The sequence below is a fragment of the Podarcis tiliguerta genome, assembly GCF_965153285.1.
Source record: "Podarcis tiliguerta genome assembly, chromosome: 4".
NCBI classification, from domain to species: Eukaryota; Metazoa; Chordata; class Lepidosauria; order Squamata; family Lacertidae; genus Podarcis; species Podarcis tiliguerta.
The window spans coordinates 26,702,727-26,725,258 of record NC_139537.1 but is presented as its reverse complement, the minus strand read 5'-3'; the positions used below and the strand labels follow the sequence as shown (position 1 = coordinate 26,725,258).

The 22,532-nt window shown below is 40.4% G+C and overlaps 1 protein-coding gene across 1 annotated transcript in view; it reads right to left on the bottom strand.

Annotated features, from left to right (window-relative positions):
- Positions 1-114: 114 nt before the first annotated feature.
- Positions 115-22,532, bottom strand: part of PDS5B (PDS5 cohesin associated factor B) — a 66,624-nt gene continuing 44,206 nt past the window's right edge. Inside the window, exons 18-35 of the mRNA XM_083437005.1 lie at positions 21,499-21,604; positions 20,645-20,805; positions 19,499-19,622; positions 18,925-19,083; positions 18,028-18,096; positions 15,832-15,968; positions 13,440-13,563; positions 13,064-13,268; positions 12,301-12,415; positions 11,827-11,959; positions 10,295-10,414; positions 9,572-9,634; positions 8,363-8,508; positions 6,011-6,110; positions 4,488-4,930; positions 4,294-4,395; positions 3,901-4,039; positions 115-2,710 (exon numbers count right to left, since the gene is read on the bottom strand). Of these exons, the coding sequence (XP_083293131.1) occupies positions 2,675-2,710; positions 3,901-4,039; positions 4,294-4,395; positions 4,488-4,930; positions 6,011-6,110; positions 8,363-8,508; positions 9,572-9,634; positions 10,295-10,414; positions 11,827-11,959; positions 12,301-12,415; positions 13,064-13,268; positions 13,440-13,563; positions 15,832-15,968; positions 18,028-18,096; positions 18,925-19,083; positions 19,499-19,622; positions 20,645-20,805; positions 21,499-21,604 (2,482 nt within the window). The 3' untranslated portion in view covers positions 115-2,674. The remainder of the gene's footprint in view (positions 2,711-3,900; positions 4,040-4,293; positions 4,396-4,487; positions 4,931-6,010; positions 6,111-8,362; positions 8,509-9,571; positions 9,635-10,294; positions 10,415-11,826; positions 11,960-12,300; positions 12,416-13,063; positions 13,269-13,439; positions 13,564-15,831; positions 15,969-18,027; positions 18,097-18,924; positions 19,084-19,498; positions 19,623-20,644; positions 20,806-21,498; positions 21,605-22,532) is intronic.

Genomic DNA, 22,532 nt, shown 5'->3' with positions numbered 1-22,532 from the left:
AGTTGCACTGCAGCAAGAAAATGGTATCTTTAAAATGGATTAGTATGATTGGCTGCAGACTGTTGCAATATAACTTACTGTAATCATAATAATTTCATACTTGAACTTGTAACAGGGAGTTCAATTTGACTGTTTAATGTTATACAGTACATACTATAAACTGAACATAATTGAAGAGCACGCTAACTGAATCTTAGCGTATAGTCTCTTTATACATTATTTTACTGCAGCTACTGTATGCAGATCTCAAAGTGTTAGTACATAAGATATTCATTATACGTGTATGAGGAGGATAAAACCTAAAAGGTTTATAAACATTGTCATCTGCACCTGTTTTCCCAATTACACATTAAAATGCAAGAAATGAACATTTAAACTGCAAAACTATAGATTAAATTTAAACATTGGCATTTTATGATTAACTGATGTGCAGCAATATTAATGGAAATATGACCAAACTATGTTCATGCAAATAAATCTTCAACAGTCTGCAAGTAGTTTCAATATCTGTTCCATACTTTGTATAAAATGGTCTTAAGATATATACTCCGTAAATGTTGTCAGTGCAATATTGTCAGTGAAGAAAATGTGGTGCTAACTTCCTTTTCCCACCCCCCTAGGATATAAAAACTCTTGTTTGCACTGCTAAACTTTGTGAACCACTGAGGTTACTTTGTGCTAGGGAAGTTTCTAAGTGAAGTCATCTGAGCTACCTTCAGCTAATGTTTTCAGACAGCTGTTTACCCAGAACTACGGGCATAAAAATATAGGACAGCTGAAGAACAGTAATTACTAGCTAAAAGAGCCACTACAAAAAGCACTTAATCAGAACAGCTTGATCAACACAAACTGTCTGGCTTTGTCTATTGCTGCTGCTGAATAATAATACAAATCAATACAAATTATATAATAAAAAAAGCTTAGAAAAAAGTTGAATCACCTCTGAAAAATATACTTGCAAACATGTTCGCTAACTACCATGATGTCTCACATCCCTTCCCCAGCATAAACTTCCTTGGAATTATAACTTAAAAGGATGCCTTTTGTTAATTTTATGACAATGTCCCATTATTCCATGAGATAAAATATTAATAAGTTAAAATTAGATTCTTTTACATTTACTGCTAGTAAGCAGGAGGAAAACAGCATGTTAAAACTATAAAGTGTGCTTGGCTAAGCATAAATAGTAACCTATACATTTTGGTTCAAAGACAGTTTGTAAAACTGAATACAGGACAATGCCTTAAGGAGTTTTCCCCTAGTTGTTCTTTTCTTTTCTTTTACTTTTTTGTAATTTTACTCCAGAAACAAAGTTCAATCACTTTAAGGGTAGGACATAAAGTGAAGCTTCATACAGATTTTGAATACCCTGACTGGAATATTCTGCAGCTGATCATTCAAATGAAAACACGGCCCTCCTAAGTCCCACCCCCTAACTGCCCATAACCTCACTCACAAAAATAAAAATTTTGGTTAACAAAGAAGAAAGTACAATAAACTCTTGGTAGAACGTTCTTCTCATGAGGCAAGGTAGCATATCCTACAGCCAGATAAGACTTAAAAAATTACATTGCAATTTCATTACATTTTTCTCATAAACATGCAACTCACTGTGAAATACAAAACACTTGGCTCTGAAGAAAGAACAGCTTTATAAAGACAGACTGCATCAATAAAATTTTCTTTCCGATTTTTACATGGTTATAAAACCTGCTTTTTCACTAAAGTTCAGGTACCAGGTTTCATATTATAATGTAATAATTTGCTCTTTGTGAACATAATGTTCAAGAGGAAATATACACATTGACATACTAGACTATTAAAAATTCAGTTACAGAATTTTATTGATACAGCAGATTAAACCAATAAGGAAAAATAAGGGGATAGGATTTCATTACATTATTTATTAACACATAAAAAATTAACATATTAAATCTTTTTTTTTTTTTTTTTAATGCTCAATGCCACGAGAGGTCCAGGAGTCTGGAATCAATACTGAGGTGCATAAAATGAATCGACTTTCACAAATCTGCATCTGGCTGTATTACTTTATCCCACATCATTCAAAATCAATTTGGCACCTTCGAAGACAGATGGGTGCCAAAGGTAAACACTGGATTAGATACATAAAGATAAAGAGATCATGTATTTCCTTTTTCAAGCAAATAGTGTCAGAAGTGTCACTATTTGTCAAGCTGATAATTTGTTCACAGTTAAATGCCAATAAAAATAAAAATACAGACACGGACAGATATTGCTTGATATCCATTCTAACTCCCCCCCAACCCTCCCTTTTTCGAAATAAACATATCTAACAAACAGTCTGGTACTGTCAGGTTTAAAGCCGCTGTAAAAGCTATACAAGCACTTTAGAAGTCAGAAACATTTCTTTTTTAAAAAAAGGATTATTTACAGGTGGTTTCTTTACTCCATGTGTTTATATAGCCAGTGCACATTACACTTCACAAGAACCCACAGTTAATGATATTAACATGTGTGTGGCTTATGCTTGCGACCTAGGAACTCCAAATGCAAGGGCGGGAAACAAAAGATTGGTCTAACTTCCTTCAGCAACCCCACTCTGAGCACCAACAGCTTCCTTCAGCCTGAAACTATGCATAATAAGAGCATTCTTCAAAAAGACTTCACTTCAAAGGATGGGAACGTGGATTGTTCATCGCCTTTCCCTTTTGGATGTCCTCCGGCTCACCTGAGGGAAAAACACCAGATGAAGAGTTATAGGCTCTAATCCAGAAAAGAGATCTGTCTATCTAAACAGGCTTCCACACGAATCACCACCTGCTCCATTCAAGAACCAAAAGCAGAAATGGAACTCACAACCCAAATTCATCTTAAATTGTGCAGCTGGGTGGTCAATGGCTCCTTATCAACCCTGGTTTCTACTTCCAGGTACCTTTTAAAACAGGCATAGGCGAACTCAGCCCTCCAGATGTTTTTTTGGAATACAATTCCCATCATCCCTGACCACTGGTCCTGTTTGGCATGATTGGAGTTGTAGTCCCAAAATATATGGAGGGCTGAGTTTGCCTATGCCCGTTTTAAAATAACCTTTTAAAAGTGTGATTTAGATATAGGAGAAAATAACCATTACTACATGAAAATGTTCTTCTCCCTGAAAAGATGATGGCAGGGGGTTGGACTCGATGGCCCTTGTGGTCTCTTCCATCTCTATGATGCTATGATTCTATGATTCTAATGCCAAAAAACTAGGGCTGCCATTCACCCGTCAAATGGTGCCTGGACGGAATTTTCGAAAACCCGGACCTATGGCAGGCCATATCAGAAGAGTTGTTTTAATTTCATGAATTTCCTAAAACAGAACTTCCGGTGGGGGGGGATTTAGGAGAGATTTTGGGGAAAAAAAAGCTTAACAACATTTGTGTCCGTATTTTCACTTTTTGAAATATGGCAACCCTAAAAAAACTTGTTCCATTCATTTATTTCAGAGGGGTATCATGAAAGAGTTGATTTCAATGGGACTAGGCAGAATCAGGAAGATGGTGAGGCTTACTAGTAATATATCATGTAATGAGTGCTTATTTGGATCAAGACATTGGATCACATTAAGCACAGGTAACTTAGATTCCCACTGTGCTCACTTCTCTTATAGTGTGGCATGTAAATGATTGGCCTACCCCACAATAAAATCCATTCATTTCACTTCCCACGGTAAATGTAGGTACAGAAGGTGTCTCTTTGCTGAAGATCAAACTTTAAGACATGTGATTATCAAATGATGTTCAAACAGGCAGGCAAGCCATTGTTTGTTTCTGTACCTCTTGAAACATTTGTAGTTATATGTAATAAAATAATTCAAACTGGGGGGAAATGAAATGAACAGATTTAACAGGTAGCTGCAATACACAAACATTTGCTTACTCTGACTGTAGAAACTTCCTCTTCCTCCATTGTTACTTCTTGGGGAATGTCCTGAACAGGGGAACTACTTTGAAATACATCCATCTCTTCAGTTGATTCATTTTCTTTACTTGCTGTTTGCTTTGACCGTCCAGCTCTTCTAAAATGGCAAACCACAAATCAAGTGTATTAATCGAGGAGTGTTAAGTACAGGTCATCACAGCATTTAAGCAAAACTGAACTTATTTCCTGTAAGCCCTTACAGTGCATACATGTTCAAAGGTTGCTGCAAAACTCTGGAGGGACGTTAAGAGCACTGCCCAGCAAGTTAACTATTTTGGCAGAATTATCTGAGGTATCAAAATTTTAAAACTAAATTTAATGTACCCCATATTAAAGTCGCCTCACACTCACCCTTTTTTCTGCTGCGACGGTGGTGTTTTTGGTGGTCTCCCTCGCCTTTTCTGTGGTGTGGATTGGTTCGATTCAGCTGTACTTATTTCAGATGATTCAGACCTGTTTGGGAAGCACATCTCAAAGTTACCCAGCAGATTTAGAATTAAAAGAGGCTGAAAGTTAGAAAGCGGATATCAAAACAGGGGGAATACCTCTGTTGTGCTTTCCTTGGTGTCTTGTACTGCCGACCTTTTGGCTTCTGCTCGATATTTTGCCTTTCTTCTTCCTCCTCCTCCTCTTCCTCCTCCTCTTCTTCCTCTACAGGTTTTACTGGTGTGGCTTTTTTCCTACCTCTTTTAGGAGCCTTTACGATTGGCTCTTCCTTTTGCGTAGCAGCCTTGGGAGGTCGCCCTCTTCTCCCCTTCTTTGGTGGGCTATTTTGCTCATCCTCACTTTCTAGCACATCTTCCTTTAGTCTCTTTTCCTCTGACCACTGAGGTTCCTCAGACTCTGAAATGGCCGCTGCTCTCTTTCTCCCACGCTGACCACTCCTCAGTTTTGGTTCTTGCCCCAGTTTATTCAGGTCGTCTATACCCAACTTTTCCTCTGAGTCTGTAATGATTTTCTTCCTTCCTCTGGGCTTTTCCAGATCTGACTAAGGAACAAAGATAAAATTACTTCTCCCATCAAATATCTCCAAGATTCTACTTCGGAAAACAGATTTAAGATCAAGTGACGCTCTCCTAAAATGGGCTGCAGTATCTTGTCCTTTTAACTTAAAATCTTATCTCTTAACCTTTTTGGCTTTATAGTCATTCCTTGGTTTGAAGTAGCTTCATGTTAAGTATTTTCGGGTCGCGCTCCGCAGTGACCCAGAAGTAACGGAGCGCGTTACTTCCGGGTTTTGCCGCTCACGCATGCGCAGACGATAAAAATGACGTCACGCGCATGTGCAGAAACGGCGAATCGCAACCCACGCACGCACAGACGTGGGTTGCGTTTGTTTCAGGATGCGAACAGGGCTCCGGAATGGATCCTGTTCGCATCCAGAGGTACCACTGTATTGTGAGAGCACATAATCTGAGGGGGAGGGGGTTAAAAGCAAGGTTAAAGTGAGTTGGGGGAGGAGTTAGTAGCCTGCAGCAGTTGTTCTTAGCTGCTTGCAATCTCTGGGAGTTCATGAACAGGGGGCATTTTCAATGTATTGGTGGAAGAGACTGAAGAGAGTGAGATTGTGACTTTTGGATTAAGGCTGGTTGCTGAGGCTTGATTATGGGTTGTTTGTGGGTGTGGCAAAGCACATGATCTGAGGGGGAGGGGTGTTTGAGGGAAAGGCCTGGAGTGCTGTCTCATGGTGTATGTAGGACCAAGAGACATGGGCAGCAAGGGAGCTGCTGCAGTGACTTGCAACACCTGTGCATGTTTGTCCTCCTGCCTGAGAATGTGCAAAACCAAACCTGCAGCAAGTGTAACCATGGAACCTAAACAGCTTTGCATCTTCTTAGTTCATGTTGTCCCCAGACTGGTTCCCTCCAGATGTGGTTGATCCCTACTTCCACCCTTGCTAACCACTGGCCATGTGGACAGGCATTGACCGGAGTTGGTGCTCCAAAAGCAAATGTGCTAATTTTCAAAAGCTGGTGCCATTTTAAATTTTCAAGTGTATTCTTTTTTTCTCTCTTTATTTAGATACCTACTGGGGGGGGGGACCACAATACACTTAATTCATCCTTACAATTTCAGAATCATCTCTCTTGTCATTCTTCTTTCCAGGCAAAGGCGAAGCCATTGTATAGTCTTCATTTTCGCTGTGGTCCATTTCAGTACTATCAAGTCTATAACACACATATTCAAAGACTTTTTAGAAATATCATTAATTCTGCCACTTCTGATTTAGTATCAAATTAACAATGGCTTCAGGAAAAGGCCCGAAGCAACAAACTTTAGATAACTTAAAACTGTTAAAACATATTTCTATTAGCCTCCAAGATATACCTGCATATTTCAAGAATACCGGGGGTGGGAGGACAGGTGCTATACCATAAATATACTATGCCTCTTGAAGACCTAGCAGGCAAAGTCTACCTTCAGTGCACTGTTGTCCTAAAATACACTTTTTCCCAAAAGAAGGAATGACATCCATTCACTTAAAAGGAAGACAATAAAGGGGTACATTCACTGGGGACTAAAACCTGATCCAAGTGACCCCAATGCTTGAGGAGTAGCTGGGGGACAGCTGCCCCTCCCAAATCAATAAAAATCAATACTAATCTGAGGTTTTGCACCCTAACAAAAGTCTGCCCCCCCCCCGAAAATCCTGGCTATGCCCATGAGAGGAACAGGAATACCCCTCTCAAGTAGGGAAAAATAGCTTCCCTTTTGTTCCATTTCAACTCAAAGGAAGTCACTGAAAAACAAGTCCTATCCATACATCAGCTTGTTTCATAGGATGCATTTCTTACTATACAATAGAATTGTAATGATGCTGGCACACTGCAGCACGATGGCAGAGAAGCCGGTGGGCAGCCCAGGCAACTAGCGTGGGTGGTGGGTAATCCAGGGGAGATGCAGAGGAACAGCCAGGACAGCTCATGGCAAATCTCCAGGAATCGCCCTGCTCTGTCGCTGCTGTGCACCTCCTGCCAATGCCACCACTGCAGCCTCAGTGGCAGCAGAGCAGAATGGTTGATGGGGAGCTGACACACCCAACCCTTCTGTTCCTTTGTGCCTTTCCTGAACTATGGCTCACTTGAGCCGGGGGGGGGGGGGGGGACAGTTCGACCGAGCAGGTGGACAAGCAAGGCCAGGAAGGAGGGGGAAACCTGTGGCAGACAATGATGGCAGGCGAGGGGGAAATAAAGGAGCTTATTTTTCTCCTTCCCTGCAACTCCTTCCACCACTGTTGTTGTGGAAATCTCAAGGAACAAGCCTGCAGGCTTCTCCCACCAGTGGCAGCAGCCCCCATTGCACCTGTGTTTTGTCTATCAGCACTGGCTAACTCCAGCAACAAAAGATTTCACTTCTGCACTTTCTGTGTTGCATTTCAGTAAAGAGCTCTGCAGTTCTGTTCCACCCCACCCAACTGGGAAGAAAAATAATGGCGATCTCATATAGCAAGCAAGGGAGCATGTAGGATTCTGCCTTTATGAAGGACCCCATGCCCAACAATATCTCTCTGGTATGGAAGTAGCAGAGGGAATGGCAGGGTCTCAGTAGGAGAGAACATTCTTTGCCCCGGGAAGGCTCTGGGTTCAAAACCCTGAGAGGCACTGCCAGTCATAAGGCAATGTTACATCTGCGTAAGACCAGAGATACAAGAGTTCTGTGAAATTATTTTTATGGAGCACTTTCTCTTGGTACATGGTAACTGAAATTCTCATGTTGTTTAGCACATCACTATCCTAAGGAACGTTAGGCTGAAATACAGCAACCTCAGCTTAATTGAAGCCACACAGTACAGCTAACGGCAAAATTTAGACCAGGCTTCCTCAACCTTGGCCCTCCAGATGTTTTTGGCCTACAACTCCCATGATCCCTAGCTAGCAGGATCAGTGGTCAGGGATGAAGGTCGACTGTAGTCTCAAAACACCTGGAGGGCCGAGGCTGAGGAAGCCTGATTTAGACCTAAACAAAAACCTGCTTCAAATTAAAAAAAAGAAAGTAGCTTAATATACAATTCTGTAACTTGGCATGCTTTTGAGTATTATTGTTACATTATCCTGGTAGGCCAAGTTGTATCAAGAATGTCAGTGTTGATTGATTGATTCATTTCATTCATTTAACAGATGTGGCAGGCAATGATGACAGCATATGGCTGTCGCAGAAATGACATAGCAGGCTCAAAGAAATAGATTAGAGCCAATATTGCAATAAGATTACCGTTAGTGGCACCCACCTGCCCAACTGTGGCTATTTAAAGATCCAATTGCCAATTTGGCTGCACATTTTGTTGCATCAAATACAAAAAATGACACTCCTCTGGAAGTTAACACTAGTATACCACTAAATAATACCAGTATTAGGAAAAGTTTTACATAGGGTTTATATATTAACTACTGACAATCTAATCGTTTTGCTGTGTACCCACCTCCCTTTGATTCTTCCAGGTGAGGATGGATTTGAATTACTGCTGGCGTTGCTTACGGTTTCCATTCGTGAAGATTTGGATTGGGACTGCTTGCCAGCTGACGAAAGAGGCTTATTAACTGCTCCAAGAACGTTGGCAGCTTTGGGCTGGTGGAGGGGGGAAAGCAAATTCTCAGTTTCAGCTTATTATTTTTAGTATTAGGAATATCCGTCTCTCGGGTAACAAACCAATCTTCAAACCTGCAGTTTACAGTAGGCAATCCCAGAGCCTAACATATACAGCTTGAAAAATTAAGTTTCAATACAAGACAAAAGGCTAGACAAAGTTGCCCCTAAGGTGTTGTAGTCTTGCGCCCATAACATGTTCCACGAGCAAAGTCAGACATATCCATGCCCTGCTCTCAAGACTTATTCACTGCAGTGCATTATAGCATTTTGTACACTTGAAATGTCTATTAATTTAGAATAGGTTGCTAATTGGAAATAGGGACTAGGGAAAACAGTTTTGAGACCAGGTGGTTGCCAATCAGAAGAAGAAGAAGAAGAAGAAGAAGAAGAGTTTGGATTTGATATCCTGCTTTATCACTACCCGAAGGAGTCTCAAAGCGGCTAACATTCTCCTTTCCCTTCCTCCCCCACAACAAACACTCTGTGAGGTGAGTGGGGCTGAGAAACTTCAGAGAAGTGTGACTAGCCCAAGGTCACCCAGCAGCTGCATGAGGAGGAGCAGGGAATCGAACCCAGTTCACCAGATTACGAGTCCACTGCTCTTAACCACTACACCATGCTGGGTCTAAATCACCTTCCAAGGACAATTCAAATTGTACCTGAAGGCTACCTGAAGGACAATTTTGGTCACATGTACATGCCTGTGCATTGAAATCACTACTGTAGGGCCTTCTGCTGCTGCTCCCCCCCAAAAAATTAGGTGGTATGTGGCACTGCATTCTGAAACGCTTCCCCAAAGGTAACTTGTCTGGCTTGTTCTCTTTATGTTTTCCAGCACTAGACAAATAACTTTATTATATTTTCTAGGAAATTTTAAAAGCCATCTCCCTGGTACTCATGTGTGTTTCATCTAAAAACCACCATTCTAATCTGCAGAGTTTCTTCTTCTTTTTTAAAAAAACCCTCATTTAATAAAAAGGGGGGAGTGAGACAAATAAGTTTAATTTGGTGCAATACTAAGTATGTATATACAAAAGCCCACCTTTCCTGGCGTGAAAAATGATTTCATTTCTGGAGGCAGATAGTTTTTGGTATTACTGAAATTCTGCAAAGAGAAACAAAACTAATTAGAAGAAATATTTCAATAGCAGTTTAGTCAGTATCCTTGGTTGGCTCTTGGGAGCCACACTAGTAAAAAAGCTTTATTTTTATAGGTATCAGAACAGATTTTTGATTCAATATTATGATCACGGTAGCAGATAAATTTAATGAAAAACAGCCAGTTTCCCAGCAGCACTTTATAAAGACCGAATACCCTGTGTTGTACACAATATTATGGAGTAGAATTTATTAATCTTTCAAGTCTATAAAATTGAGAGCCCTCCAGATACTATGTTGTTTTGTTACCATAGAATAGTGGTTCTCAACCTGTGGGTCCCCAGATGGGACTACAACTCCCATCATTCCTAGCCAGCATGACCAGTGGTCAGGGATGATGGGAGTTGTAGTCCAACAACATCTGGGGACCCACAGGTTGAGAACCACTGCCATAGAACAAAACAGCTACCCTTTGTAATAAGTTGCACTTACCATGAAATGTTATTCTGGTCAGCCAAGAGTGGAGCACGCAGGTAAGGCTTCACTCCTCTTCTGGAAAGCAGGGTCAAAACTTTTGTTCTTGCCTTCCAGAAGAGCTAACCCATACCTGTAGGCTTCACTTCTCAATTCAGCAAGGAAAGGTCCCAATCCACAAGCCAAATTTTACCTTGTCAGGTTGAGTGAAATACCGAGCTGGAAGTACAGGGTCTTTGGGCGATTCCAAACTATATGTTGTGCTCTTTGATATTATGATGTTCATTGCTATATCACACACTGTGTAAAGTTTCTGGGGGAGGGAAAGAAAGTGATTTTGAACACTATCAGAAAACATCCTAAATTATAACACAGAAGGTATTGAAAGGGTCAAACTTAGAGAATTATTGTTTGAGACAGTCAAAATATCTAGAGTACTATAATTAAAGCAAGTTTTGTATGTAAAAGCTCAGATATATTTTGTAACACCATCAATCTACATGAGGGAGATGGGTATTGCAGCGTATGACATAATGTCAACTCTGCTCAGCATATGAATGCCTGCAACTATGGAATCCAGATTATCTGAGGGATAAAATGGTCCAGCCCCCCCCCCCATTTCAGTTCTACGAAAAATGGAATCAACCTTCAGTATAAGAGAAAAGTAGAATACAAAATTCATTTTATCCTGAAAGAACACACTGCCCAGTAAATTCCACCTTTTACAGCACTTTAACTGGTGGGTCGGGATTCACTAGTGAGTCACAGCCTGATCCAAGTGGATCACAGCACGAGCAGGGCAACCACGTAAATATAAGGTAAAGGATTAAGAAATGGGTCCCCAATTGCTTGTTATGAGAAATATGAAATACATTTTTTTTTAAAAAAAACTAACAAAATTTATAAAGCAGCAGCTTAAGAACATCTTATACAATTGCCAAGCACAATTCAAGCAAATCAGCTGGGATGTTCATGAACACCCTATGATATGATAAAGGGCTGTTTCTTTGGATTTTTGGAGCCAAGGCTGATTTTTGAACAACATTATCTCACAGAGAAGCACAGCTGATAAGAAGCAGCAGCAGCAGCCCTGTGTTGGGCAAAAAGATTCCTGCAGTGGAGGGGTTTGGACTAGATGACCGTCTATGATTCTCTCTATGATTATAATAAATTCCTACAATTATAGAAAGAATGACAGAGCAAGAATAAAGGATTGCATTTATCTTACAACAATCTTGGGAGAGCCAGTGCCTATTGTTGAGTCAAGCTGGAATCTGTTAAAGAAACTTCCCCAAGGAATCAGAAGCTATCAATGAGTTGCATGAATCTGACTTGTGACCCAGTGGTTCATATACTTCACTTTATTTGCATAGGTTTGCTTGCATGTGTTCATGTTGTTGATAAGTTTTATTCGTATAACATAGATACTAATTGAGTCTATTTATTGTGCATGAACATCCTAGATAATCACAGCTGCTCAGCCAACCTTCACAAAAAGCTTAATACCTAATAATATAGTACTCTTGAAACAGGGCAGGCACTGTGGTGTCCAAAAATCATAATAGAGTAACTGATCGATCTCTCTCTCTCTCTCTCTCTCTCTCTCTCTCTCTCTCTCTCTCACACACACACACACACACACACTTCAATTATCCTAATTCCTGGGATGGAGACATGTTAGGTCCAAAACTATTTGCAGCATCCAAATATTTTAATTCAACTTACTTCATTCATTTTTGGGTCATCGGGTCCTTGAGCATCCTTTGTCTGTTTGATGTTTTCTACCATTTTTCTGATAAATGCATGGCTATTATTTTCATTTTTAGACATCAATATTTCTAATATGAACCAAAGACACCTAAAAGAAAAATTCCTTATTAAATATACAACTGTCAGAAAATACAACCATATACTCTGCAAAAGTGCATGGTCATCTGTCCCGGGTGCTTTAGCTTAGTTTCCTGCATTGCAGTCGGTTGGACTAAATAACCCTTGAAGTCCCGTCTAACTTTACAATTCAATGATTCTCTATTCACAATGGTTAAAAATAATTAACGGATTTCTCTAGTCTGGAAAAAGAGAGAATTGAAAAAGCAATTTCCTTAGCGAAACTAATACAAACTACAAATCAGCATATGAAAACAGACTGACACATACTATCAATTGTATAATGTATCTGATCTTTTTGGAAAGTCTTACTCTTTAATATCTTTCAGTTGTTCGATGTCTTGAACTTTGACATAATCGGGATCATGAGCCAGAAGATGGATAGTATACGGAACAACATACTCTGGTAAAAGCGACAAGAGTTTTTCTGAAAGTGTAAAATTGAGGGGGGAAATAGTAAGGTTTGGATTGCTTCATAATAGTGATTGAAGAATATTCAATTTATATAGATTCCAATATAAATCATTTTCAATCTCATGCAAATACGTCCACAAAGACAAGTGCATATATGCGGGTGGCTAGAAGATTCCAACTTCTGGTTGAAGGCTTTAAAAAGTTGCAGCCCTAAACCTAGAAATAACTGAGAGGCAACGACATCAATATTGGGCAAAAGTCAACTTCGGTCAGAAACCTTGCTCCTGCACATACACAGCTGGAGCTTCCAGGAAATTGAAGAAGAAGAAGAAGAAGAAGAAGAGTAGTAGTTTGGATTTGATATCCCGCTTTATCACTACCCTAAGGAGTCTCAAAGCGGCTAACATTCTCCTTTCCCTTCCTACCCCACAACAAACACTCTGTGAGGTGAGTGAGGCTGAGAGACTTCAAAGAAGTGTGACTAGCCCAAGGTCACCCAGTAGCTGCATGTGGAGGAGCGGGGAAGTGAACCCGGTTCCCCAGATTACAAGACTACCGCTCTTAACCACTACACCACACTGGCTCTCACTGGCTTTAAGGGCAGCCCCACATACAGCACAGCACAGTAACCTAATCTAGAAATTATTAGGCCGGTACTTACCGCTAACTGCTGCATGCTGCTTCAGATATTCCCTTCTCACATTGATGTTTTTCACAAGGCACTGTCTCGCATGCGCTCTTCTCTCTTTTACGGGGTCTTTTGCACACAGTGCACATATGGCCATATACTCTAGTGGCAACCGTAGCCTTGCTAGACCTTTATGAAGTTTCTGAGCAAATGCTTGTCTAACCTGGTAACATTCATCCTGGGGGGAAAAAAATATGTTATACAACAATGACTTGTTCCCTATATGTTCACCTTTTCTTAGAAGTCCAACGTACTTTTCTGCACACGTTAACACTGTAAAATTTTGACTGTGTCAAGCTATGTATAATTAGCATGCAAATGCCCAGCAATGCCCTTCTGTTTAACTTACATTAATAGCTAATGCACACAGCTGGTACTGTTCTAACGTAATGATTTCGTGATAACAAGGCTCCTGGGCTAGCTTCACAATAGCACTCGCAGCAGCTAGCCTCAGACGAGACATATCAGGTTTGCTGAAAAATAAGAAACGGAATATGAGCTAATTAGGATAATAACCATTACATTATTGTGCAAAGGCTCTTCATGCTTGGCTCACATTCGTTTTCTCACAACCCCCATTACGTGTACCCGAAAGGCAGGAAGGGTCACGTGTCAAGATCACATGATCTGCCTTCTCAGTGTGTTTATTCAAACAACCATAGCTCAGCTTATAAAGCAGAGACGAGCGCTAGCCTTCACATATCACCATCAGTAGTTTATTTGGATGCCACTTTGCATGCCAAATTTGTGTCCAAAGCGGCTCACAGTGTATCAAATGAACAATAAGTACAGGTAACTCATATCTCACTTTTATTTCACTAACGCGGTTGCAGCTTTCTGCATTTGGCCAGGAAGTAATTAATTCAATAGGAAGTGGGTGGAGTGGGCCAAAAGATGGGGCAGCGGGGGGTCTGGGCACAGAAACACCCCCACCTTCTCTTCCTTTCAAGGTGAGAGCAATGGCAAGAGCAGCACCAGCAGCCTCTGAAAGGAGCCAATCAGCAGCATGGAAAACCCAGCACAAGGAGGTAAAGGTAAAGGTACCCCTGCCCGTACGGGCCAGTCTTGCCAGACTCTAGGGTTGTGCGCCCATCTCACTCAAGAGGCCGGGGGCCAGCGCTGTCCGGAGACACTTCCGGGTCACGTGGCCAGCGTGACAAGCTGCATCTGGCGAGCCAGCGCAGCACATGGAACGCCGTTTACCTTCCCGCTAGTAAGCAGTCCCTATTTATCTACTTGCACCCGGGAGTGCTTTCGAACTGCTAGGTTGGCAGGCGCTGGGACCGAACAACGGGAGCGCACCCCGCCGCGGGGATTTGAACCGCCGACCTTTCGATCAGCAAGCCCTAGGCGCTGAGGCTTTTACCCACAGCGCCACCCGCGTCCCAGCACAAGGAGACCCAGATGTATAAGCGAGTTTGAGGGCTTAACAAAAAAGTTTGTGGGTTTGCAGGGAGAGAACAGAAAGAGCAGCAGGAGTCTAAGAAGGAGAAGCAGCAGCAGCTAGAAGAGGATTGAGAAAGGCTAAGGGGAGGAGGGCAAGTGAAGCTGCAGGGAGGGTGTGATAGGTCACTTGCCAAGACCTCAGTAAGTAAGATTAACGACCAGATCTCAGGAGGTAGAGTGAGTTATGGGGGATTGTGCGAGCTTTACACAATTTTGCTCATGTGCGCGATGGCCAGGAACGTAACCCCCACGTAAGACGCGAGCTACCTGTTTTAACAATTTTTAAATTATATATTAAAACAATTAATTGCATAAATAAATAAATACAACTTTTTAAAAAAGAAATACAAATAAGCTAACCTAATTTAAAAGCTGAAACTAATAAAAATAATAGCAGCAGAAAAATAAAACAAAAGATTTCCATTTGAATGATCCAGATGATTCAACTGTATCCAATAGCTTGGATCCGAGACTCAAACTTTAAAGATCCAAAGGCCTCTGCGTGCAGCTGTTTCACTCCTCCCTTTCCCGTGAGCCACAATTAATCCAGGAAGTCTTCAGTAAATCATAGTTTTCCATTTTTGTTTGAACCGGAAACTATGGTTGCCAAGCTCTGGGACATGCCAGGCTACTAAACCATGGTTTGACATTGGTTTAATCATGGCCCGGGTTGTTTCAAAGCTCAGACAAAACATAAAATAATGATTGGTTAGAGACTTTGGATTAACTTGCGATTTGCAGAGAAGTGAGGGGCAAAGGGGCTGTGTGCATGGTAAAAAGACCTTCTGCATATCTTGGCTTAACAAGCTGAGATATAACTGGGCCAATTTCAAACTATAAATATTGTGACATAAACTTGTTTGCTTTCCTCTTTCCTTCCATTTTTCTTTGGTGCACAGTGTATTAGACGGCAAGTGTGTGCGCAGAGACGGTCTTATCTTCTGATTTCTCCACAATGTTTAGCAAACTTTACGTGCTTTGAAAGTGATAAATGACCACAAAAATTCCTTAAGAAGAAAGAAAAACTGGTGCAGTATCTACTACAGCTTCGAGGACTTGGAATCCACAGCCACATGTGCCAAGTAAACAGAGGGCCCAGTTGGCAGTTTAAGAACATCAATTACCTGTTTAAGCACTACCACCCTCCATGTTGACCACATATGTGCAGCAGCAGCACACAGCAGCATTCTGTTTTGCATGCGTATCACTGGATCAGAGATATAATATGCTTCCACTTTCTATGCCAGCTGAAATAAATTACCCCAAAACTAGCTTTCCATCCATTATTTATATACCTAATTTTCCCCTGTTCTGTCAGGTCTCCATCACTGTGCAATATCGTTGATAACAACCTCAGGGTAGAAGTTCCTGATTTACTGAGGTTGTTCTTCATTCCTATCAACCATCGAACCATCATCTTGATGGCCTGGATCTGAAACAAATATGACAAACAGCAGAGGCAAATTATAACAAGTACAGTAGATCAATATAATGTCTCTGTAATTACATAGCAGGACACTTTTCTAAAAATGCTGTTCATAAAAAAAAAAAAAGCTTTATAGGAAACCGCATAATCTGGTGAATGGGAACACACACACACACACACACACACACACACACACACAAACACACAGACACACACATCTATCTATCTATCTATCTATCTATCTATCTATCTATCATCTCCATCCCACCAAAAGCAGCTTAGAAGCTAATTCACATCAAGTTGTGGCTCTTCCCCTTTTTGAGTAAGTTGCTCCTTCCTCTCACCTTGCTGTTCCACTGACTACTGAAGATAAAGGCAAAGGTAAGGGAACCCCTGACCATTAGGTCCAGTCATGACCAACTCTGGGGTTGCGGCGCTCATCTCGCTTTACTGGTTGAGGGAGCCGGTGTACAGCATGACCAAGCCGCTTCTGGCGAACCAGAGCAGCGCACGGAAACACCGTTTACTTTACCGCCAGAGTAGTACCTATTTATCTACTTGCACTTTGACGTGCTTTCGAACTGCTAAGTTGGCAGGAGCAGGGACCAAGCAACGGGAGCTCACCCCGTCGCGGGGATTCGAACCGGCAAGTCCTAGGCTCAGTGGTTTAACCCACAGCGCCACCCACATCCCTGACTACTAAAGATAGTAGACTATAAAGCAGTCTCCAAGTTCTAATCGGATCCAGCCAGCATGGTCAATGGTTGGTGATCACTGCAGAATTTGCCTTTGTGCCTTTGCTAAGTTTGCAGGCCTTCCTGACCAAGTTGCCCTACTTCGAAGCACACACCATATTTGAAAGGTCAACCAAGAATGGCTTCTGTGGCAGTTATCTGTTCTTTACCACCCTAGTGAGTGTCTTGCTGTTGTTCTTCCAGCCATAAGAAAAAAACCTGCCCTACCAGAGAGACAGAAGTCATTAAACACAACATGTATTTAGTGACTGTGTGGTAGGCCTCAAGGAGAAGTAAAATGGTACATAGAGAATGACTGACAGGACTAAGGAAGACTTGCAAAGCCTGATAAAGTAGGAAAGACAGGGGACAAAATGCAAGGGCAAGAAAAAATGTAATGCTATATTTAATTAGGAACTGGACTTCAAGCTACTGGAGTTTCATGGATTCTTCATGGACCATAACAATTCCATGATATAAAAACCACTGTAAATCCATATTTAGGCTCTTCAGAATCAAATGAACACAAAATGGGGGAAAGAGTGGGTCTCCCACACTAAGTAGTCAATTATATCACTATTTCCCAAAGATCTGAAGAATCTGAAGAAGTTTGCATGCACACGAAAGCTCATACCAATAACAGTTGGTCTCTAAGGTGCTACTGGAAGGATTTTTTTTTTTTGACTACGGCAGACCAACACGGCTACCTACCTGTATCCCAAAGATCTGTTACTGAGCACAGATAATGGTATACAGCACTAGGTCATGCTCCTGTTAAAGCAGCAAATTTCTGAATACACTCAAGACAGGCTAGGAATGCATAGCTATTCACATAAAGATAAACCTTCAAAAGCTGCCATTTAGGTGGGTTTGTAGTGTCAATTGCTCTCACATAGTAACCTTTTTTTTCTAAACAGAGGACAACTAACATCCTTTGTATAAGGTGAAGCCAAAGATTAAGACCACCACTACTGAGAAAGTAGTTATACTTGTATCTGATTAGAAGCTTTAAAGCCTTGGCTATCTAACTGTAAAATGTATGGTGTCCACAATTTAATAAATAACGACATCCATTTTAACAAATAATACTGAATGGAAGCTGCATAAGCGCAATATGACCATGTTATCTACTGATAGTTCATAAATAAATTAAAAGATGTGTCTACCATGTAAGATATCTTAAAGAGTCTCACAAAAAGCTACTTTAAGAAGGGTGGGAGATCAGACAGAGAAAGGAACAAATTAGCTGAAAGTAAAAGTAGCACTGTAGACAAATAAAAAAAATGTGATAGGAAGATAATTATGTAAATACAAGTATTTAAGTGACTCACCTTTGCAAGTGTCTCAGGAGAAACCTCTTCATCTGGCACCCAGAGCTTAGTTGTCTTTTTACCTGGCATCTAAATAAAATTATATAATTTGTTTCATATACAATATTCAGAGAAGACCACTGTTTTTTCTCTACTTCATCTTAATATACAGCTTCTGTATAGATAGATATTATATTATTCTTGTGAACCAAACCAGGAATACAGGACTGGGTGCCTATGCATACACCAATTTAACCATGTAAGCTAAATGGATTTTTCTTTTACCAACAAAAATCACATACTCGGAAGGCATGGATTATAGTGGTAGCAACGCTAAACGCTTGTTTTAGCCATGGTATGTTGAGTAAGTTAGGATCCGGCACACCTAATGCTGGCTTGTTTTCTCTTGTGGAAAAAATGCTGTATATATGTTCATGTTTGCAAGGAAAAACATGTTCTGTGACCCCTGAGAGCTAAACAAAACTTGACTTAGCATTGTGTCAAATGCAGTGTTTGCGACACTTTATAGAAGTTGAAATCCAGGATTATAATTCAGAGATATGCATGCTTTGAATTTATGAACACTGTAATACTCCAGCGAATCCATGTACCTGTTTGTGATAGCAGAGAACCTGGTTGTGTGTATTTTAATAAAAAGGGGGAAGGGAGCGATGAAAAAGAGATGATGGGGAATTTTTTTCAAGGATTTACTGCTTTGAATTAATATTAGGTTAAAGTAATTTGGTTACTAACCCAGGGAGGCTTATTTGACACAGTCTGAAAAATGTATTTATGCTTTTCGCTCCTGTGTGAAGAAAAGGTTTATGCAGACATTATTTTAAGCAGTACTTTATTTTTCCTGTTTCTGAGTTTCTTGCTATAAAAAATAAAGTTATGAGTAAAAAAAAAAGTTCTTACCCTGTCATTCATTAACAAGTCTTTAACAATAAAGGTGGCCACCAAGGACTTTAATGGGGCAGCAAACTGATCAGGTGCCAACAAGGCTATGTGGCCAATGGAAACCAGAGGTGTAATCAGATGTTCAAGGTTGGTTGGATCTAGACTCTTATGCAGTGGCTAAAAAATAAATACAGCCATTAAGTATTAATAAATATTAATGAAAGTAAACTTAATTGACATGCCCTTAATTAGCAGTCTGTTGAACTAAGTTAAAGATAATCACTTTTGTTCAGAACACAGAAACATAGGAAACTGCCTTATATTGAGTCAGATCTTTGGTCCATCTAGTTCAGTTCATCCGAACCCAGAATGGTCTCCATGCAAGGAAGATGTTCTACCAGGGAGTTATAGCTCTTCCCCGAACAAACAGAACAAGGAATGGAACCAAATGTTCTTCAAGAAGCACATTTTAACTCCACTCATAACTGCAATATTTTTGGGTATCAAGCATTTAGTTATGGCAGTTTCCCAGAAAAATACAAATGCGCTATAAAATTCCTCTCCCCCCCCCACCAAGAAACCCCCCAATTACCTCAAATATCTGTGCAAATTGCGTTTCTTTACTGGAAAATATTGCATGGATGCAGTGAATAGCATACTTGGCCTGGCGTGGCGGTCCTTTCTTAGCTTTATGATGCAAAACTGGAAGCAAAGCACTAAAAGTAAAAAAAAAAATATTAATGTATATCTGCCACATTTCTTTTGTTTGCTTTAAATATATATATATGTAGCAGTAAAAATGTTTCTTTCTTTTTTTGTAAAGTGGAGGGGGAGAAACACAAAAGCTATATTCAAGTACTTAATTTTTCTTTCACAGTAGTCTGGGGAAAAAAACAACAGGTCTTCCCTGAATGCAGAGAGCAAACCCACCAAGCCAAAATCCATAGGGTTTGAAAGTCTGTGGTTATCATTTTGAAGATCCGTGGATGTATTTCCAGTCTCTCACGATAATTGGTGCACCAAAATATCTGTTTCGTTTGTGTTAAAATCTATGACATTCCTTTCTAAACTATTTTTTGTTTTTTTACTTTAAGCAATATGAGGAGCATTTCTCTCAGCACTATGCTAAGGAAAACCGAACAATGCAGGCCTCAAGTTGACTGTGAAAAATAAAAGTCTACCAATTTCGACAGAAATACATCATCTCCAGCTGTGTCCTGGCAACTATCATCAGTAGAGCTTGCTTTGTTTTAACATAATGGCCTGGTTCTCAGATAAAATTAAACCACAGTTAACATAAACTATGTTTTAACATGAATGAGAAGCATGCTGTTGTGCCCTGCTCAAAAAGTCCACACTTGGCTTCTTTCCTGATCCACTCCTGCCACGTCAGGCAGGAAACAAGCCCGTCTGATTTGTCGTTTATATGCGAACCCAGGCTCATACTCAGACAAACTACAATTACAAGCCAAGGTTTGCTCCTTGCTTACTGCTTATGAATTTTTTGGGAGAGAAATAAACCACGATCCCAGATTCATATATAACACAAGCCAGACTTTGGCTTGTTTCTGTTCCAGGGTGGTGACAGCGCCTTGTTATTAGTGGAAGCAACAGGTGCAACCCGACGTCATCAAAATTAAGTGTTTCATTACTGACTTCACTAAGAGCTAAATTCTGCCCAAGAATTCTAAAACTGTAATTTAATATGGACGGCCTAAAGGTACTGTATTTAACTCACGATCTGATGTGTGGGAAATCCTCTTCAATTTTGCCTCCCGTGTTCTTGAAAATTTGCAGTGCCGCTTCAGCCACCTTTTCATCATCCATTTTCAGGCAAGCCAGGAGGGATTCAAAAGTTTCAGCTGAATGGAATGAGATAGGGTGTGTAAACGAAAGCACCTGCAAAGTAAGCAATATGGTTCTTTTAAAGTTTATTCTCACAACACCCCATACAAACCGAACCATTATATGACTATATTTACTCAACTCAATTATTAAGTAATCTTTTATATGCCAGGAGAAATCAACAGCAAAAAATACATCCACTAAATGCCAAGTTGTAGCCAGTGGCAACGCTCCAAATAATATAACAGCAGCTCTCAACTATAAAATTAAAATGCACAGGGAACATATGGCAAGACAGACTAACACAGCACTCATTCTCTCCATTTATCATCAATAATATGATCTGGCTATGCAACAGCTGCACCCTAAATACGACACACACCCCAGCCTACATAATACTCACATGTTTGTCTCATGCTTTAGACCAGGCATGTCCAACAGGTAGATCGTGATCTACTGGTAGATAACTGGACGTCTGCGGTAGATAACTAGCAGAGCATTGGCTCCTCCCAAAGAAGCTGAACAACTGTGGCTCCCCTTAAAAAAACTCAACATTTTACCTCTTCCCTGAAAAAAATCAACAACTTTGACCCGAACCCCCCAAAAGGGGGTAGATCACTGCCAGTTTTTAACTCTCTGAGTAGATCGCAGTCTCTTGGGAGTTGGCCACCCTCCTTTAGACCATCCCAACCACAGCTTCCATTTTTCCAATAATGCTTCTCACTAACTACAAGAGGAGCTCTTTACCTTAAGCAATTCAAGACCTGCCCTGATTGCCTGATCAGTCGGTACACCTTCATCCTCGTCATCTGCTGTTCCATCTATAGATTTGTTCACTTGTTTAATTAGGGCACTAACAAAGGACAAGATCAAAGTTAATCACCAGTAGATAATTTTATACTTGCTGAGCTATAGCTAGTGCTATTTGCATTACTAGTACCAAAACATCCTTTTTGATTCCTTGCTAAAGTTGCATGGCATATTAAGACAGACATTTTCCTTCCTTAGCAAGTAAATAACTATACATTCTTAAAAAGCTTTGATTAAATCTCAACTGACAGTACTGATTGTGATGTACTACTATGAATAACCCATAGTCGCCTTTGTAAAAGCAAAGGACCATGCTTTACCTTACCTGAATAATACTTTATATTACCTTTATTTTTTTATAGCTAAGCAAACATCCTATATGGAAAGCCAGAACACTGAAATAATGGTAATTTAAAGTGATTTTTAAAAATTATTTCAGGTGATGTCCATTATCTTGATCATAAACATTGTTATAAATGCACAGTTCTGTTATACAGCTATTGCTGTTTTTACCAGTTACAACTAGTGATGAACCCAACACCTTACCCCTTTTGGAAGTGACAAATTTGGGAGAACCATTTTGTTGATTTCATGGGTGGAGCAGCTGTACCTATTCATTGTTTTTTTTGTAAGGGAAAATGCTTACTTTAAAAAACAAATCTTACCTGCAATGTTGTGAGAATTCACTGACACCAAAAGAGGACTTTTCTGGGTACTTGTGATTCCCCACCCGCCCTGCATACTTCTTGAATAATGCTACACACAAAGTACATAGCCTAATTTCAGCAGCCTTCAGGGTGGGAAAACTACGGCTGCCCAGAAGAGCTCCTCTCTTGCTGCTACTGCTAATAGCAATGACTGCAAAACCCTTTCTTACCTAGTGCAAAAAATTAAAATTCTAAAACAATGAATCTATTGCCACCATAAGCAACTCCCTAACCCAAGACTTTGCTAATATGTTTGGCCTCCAC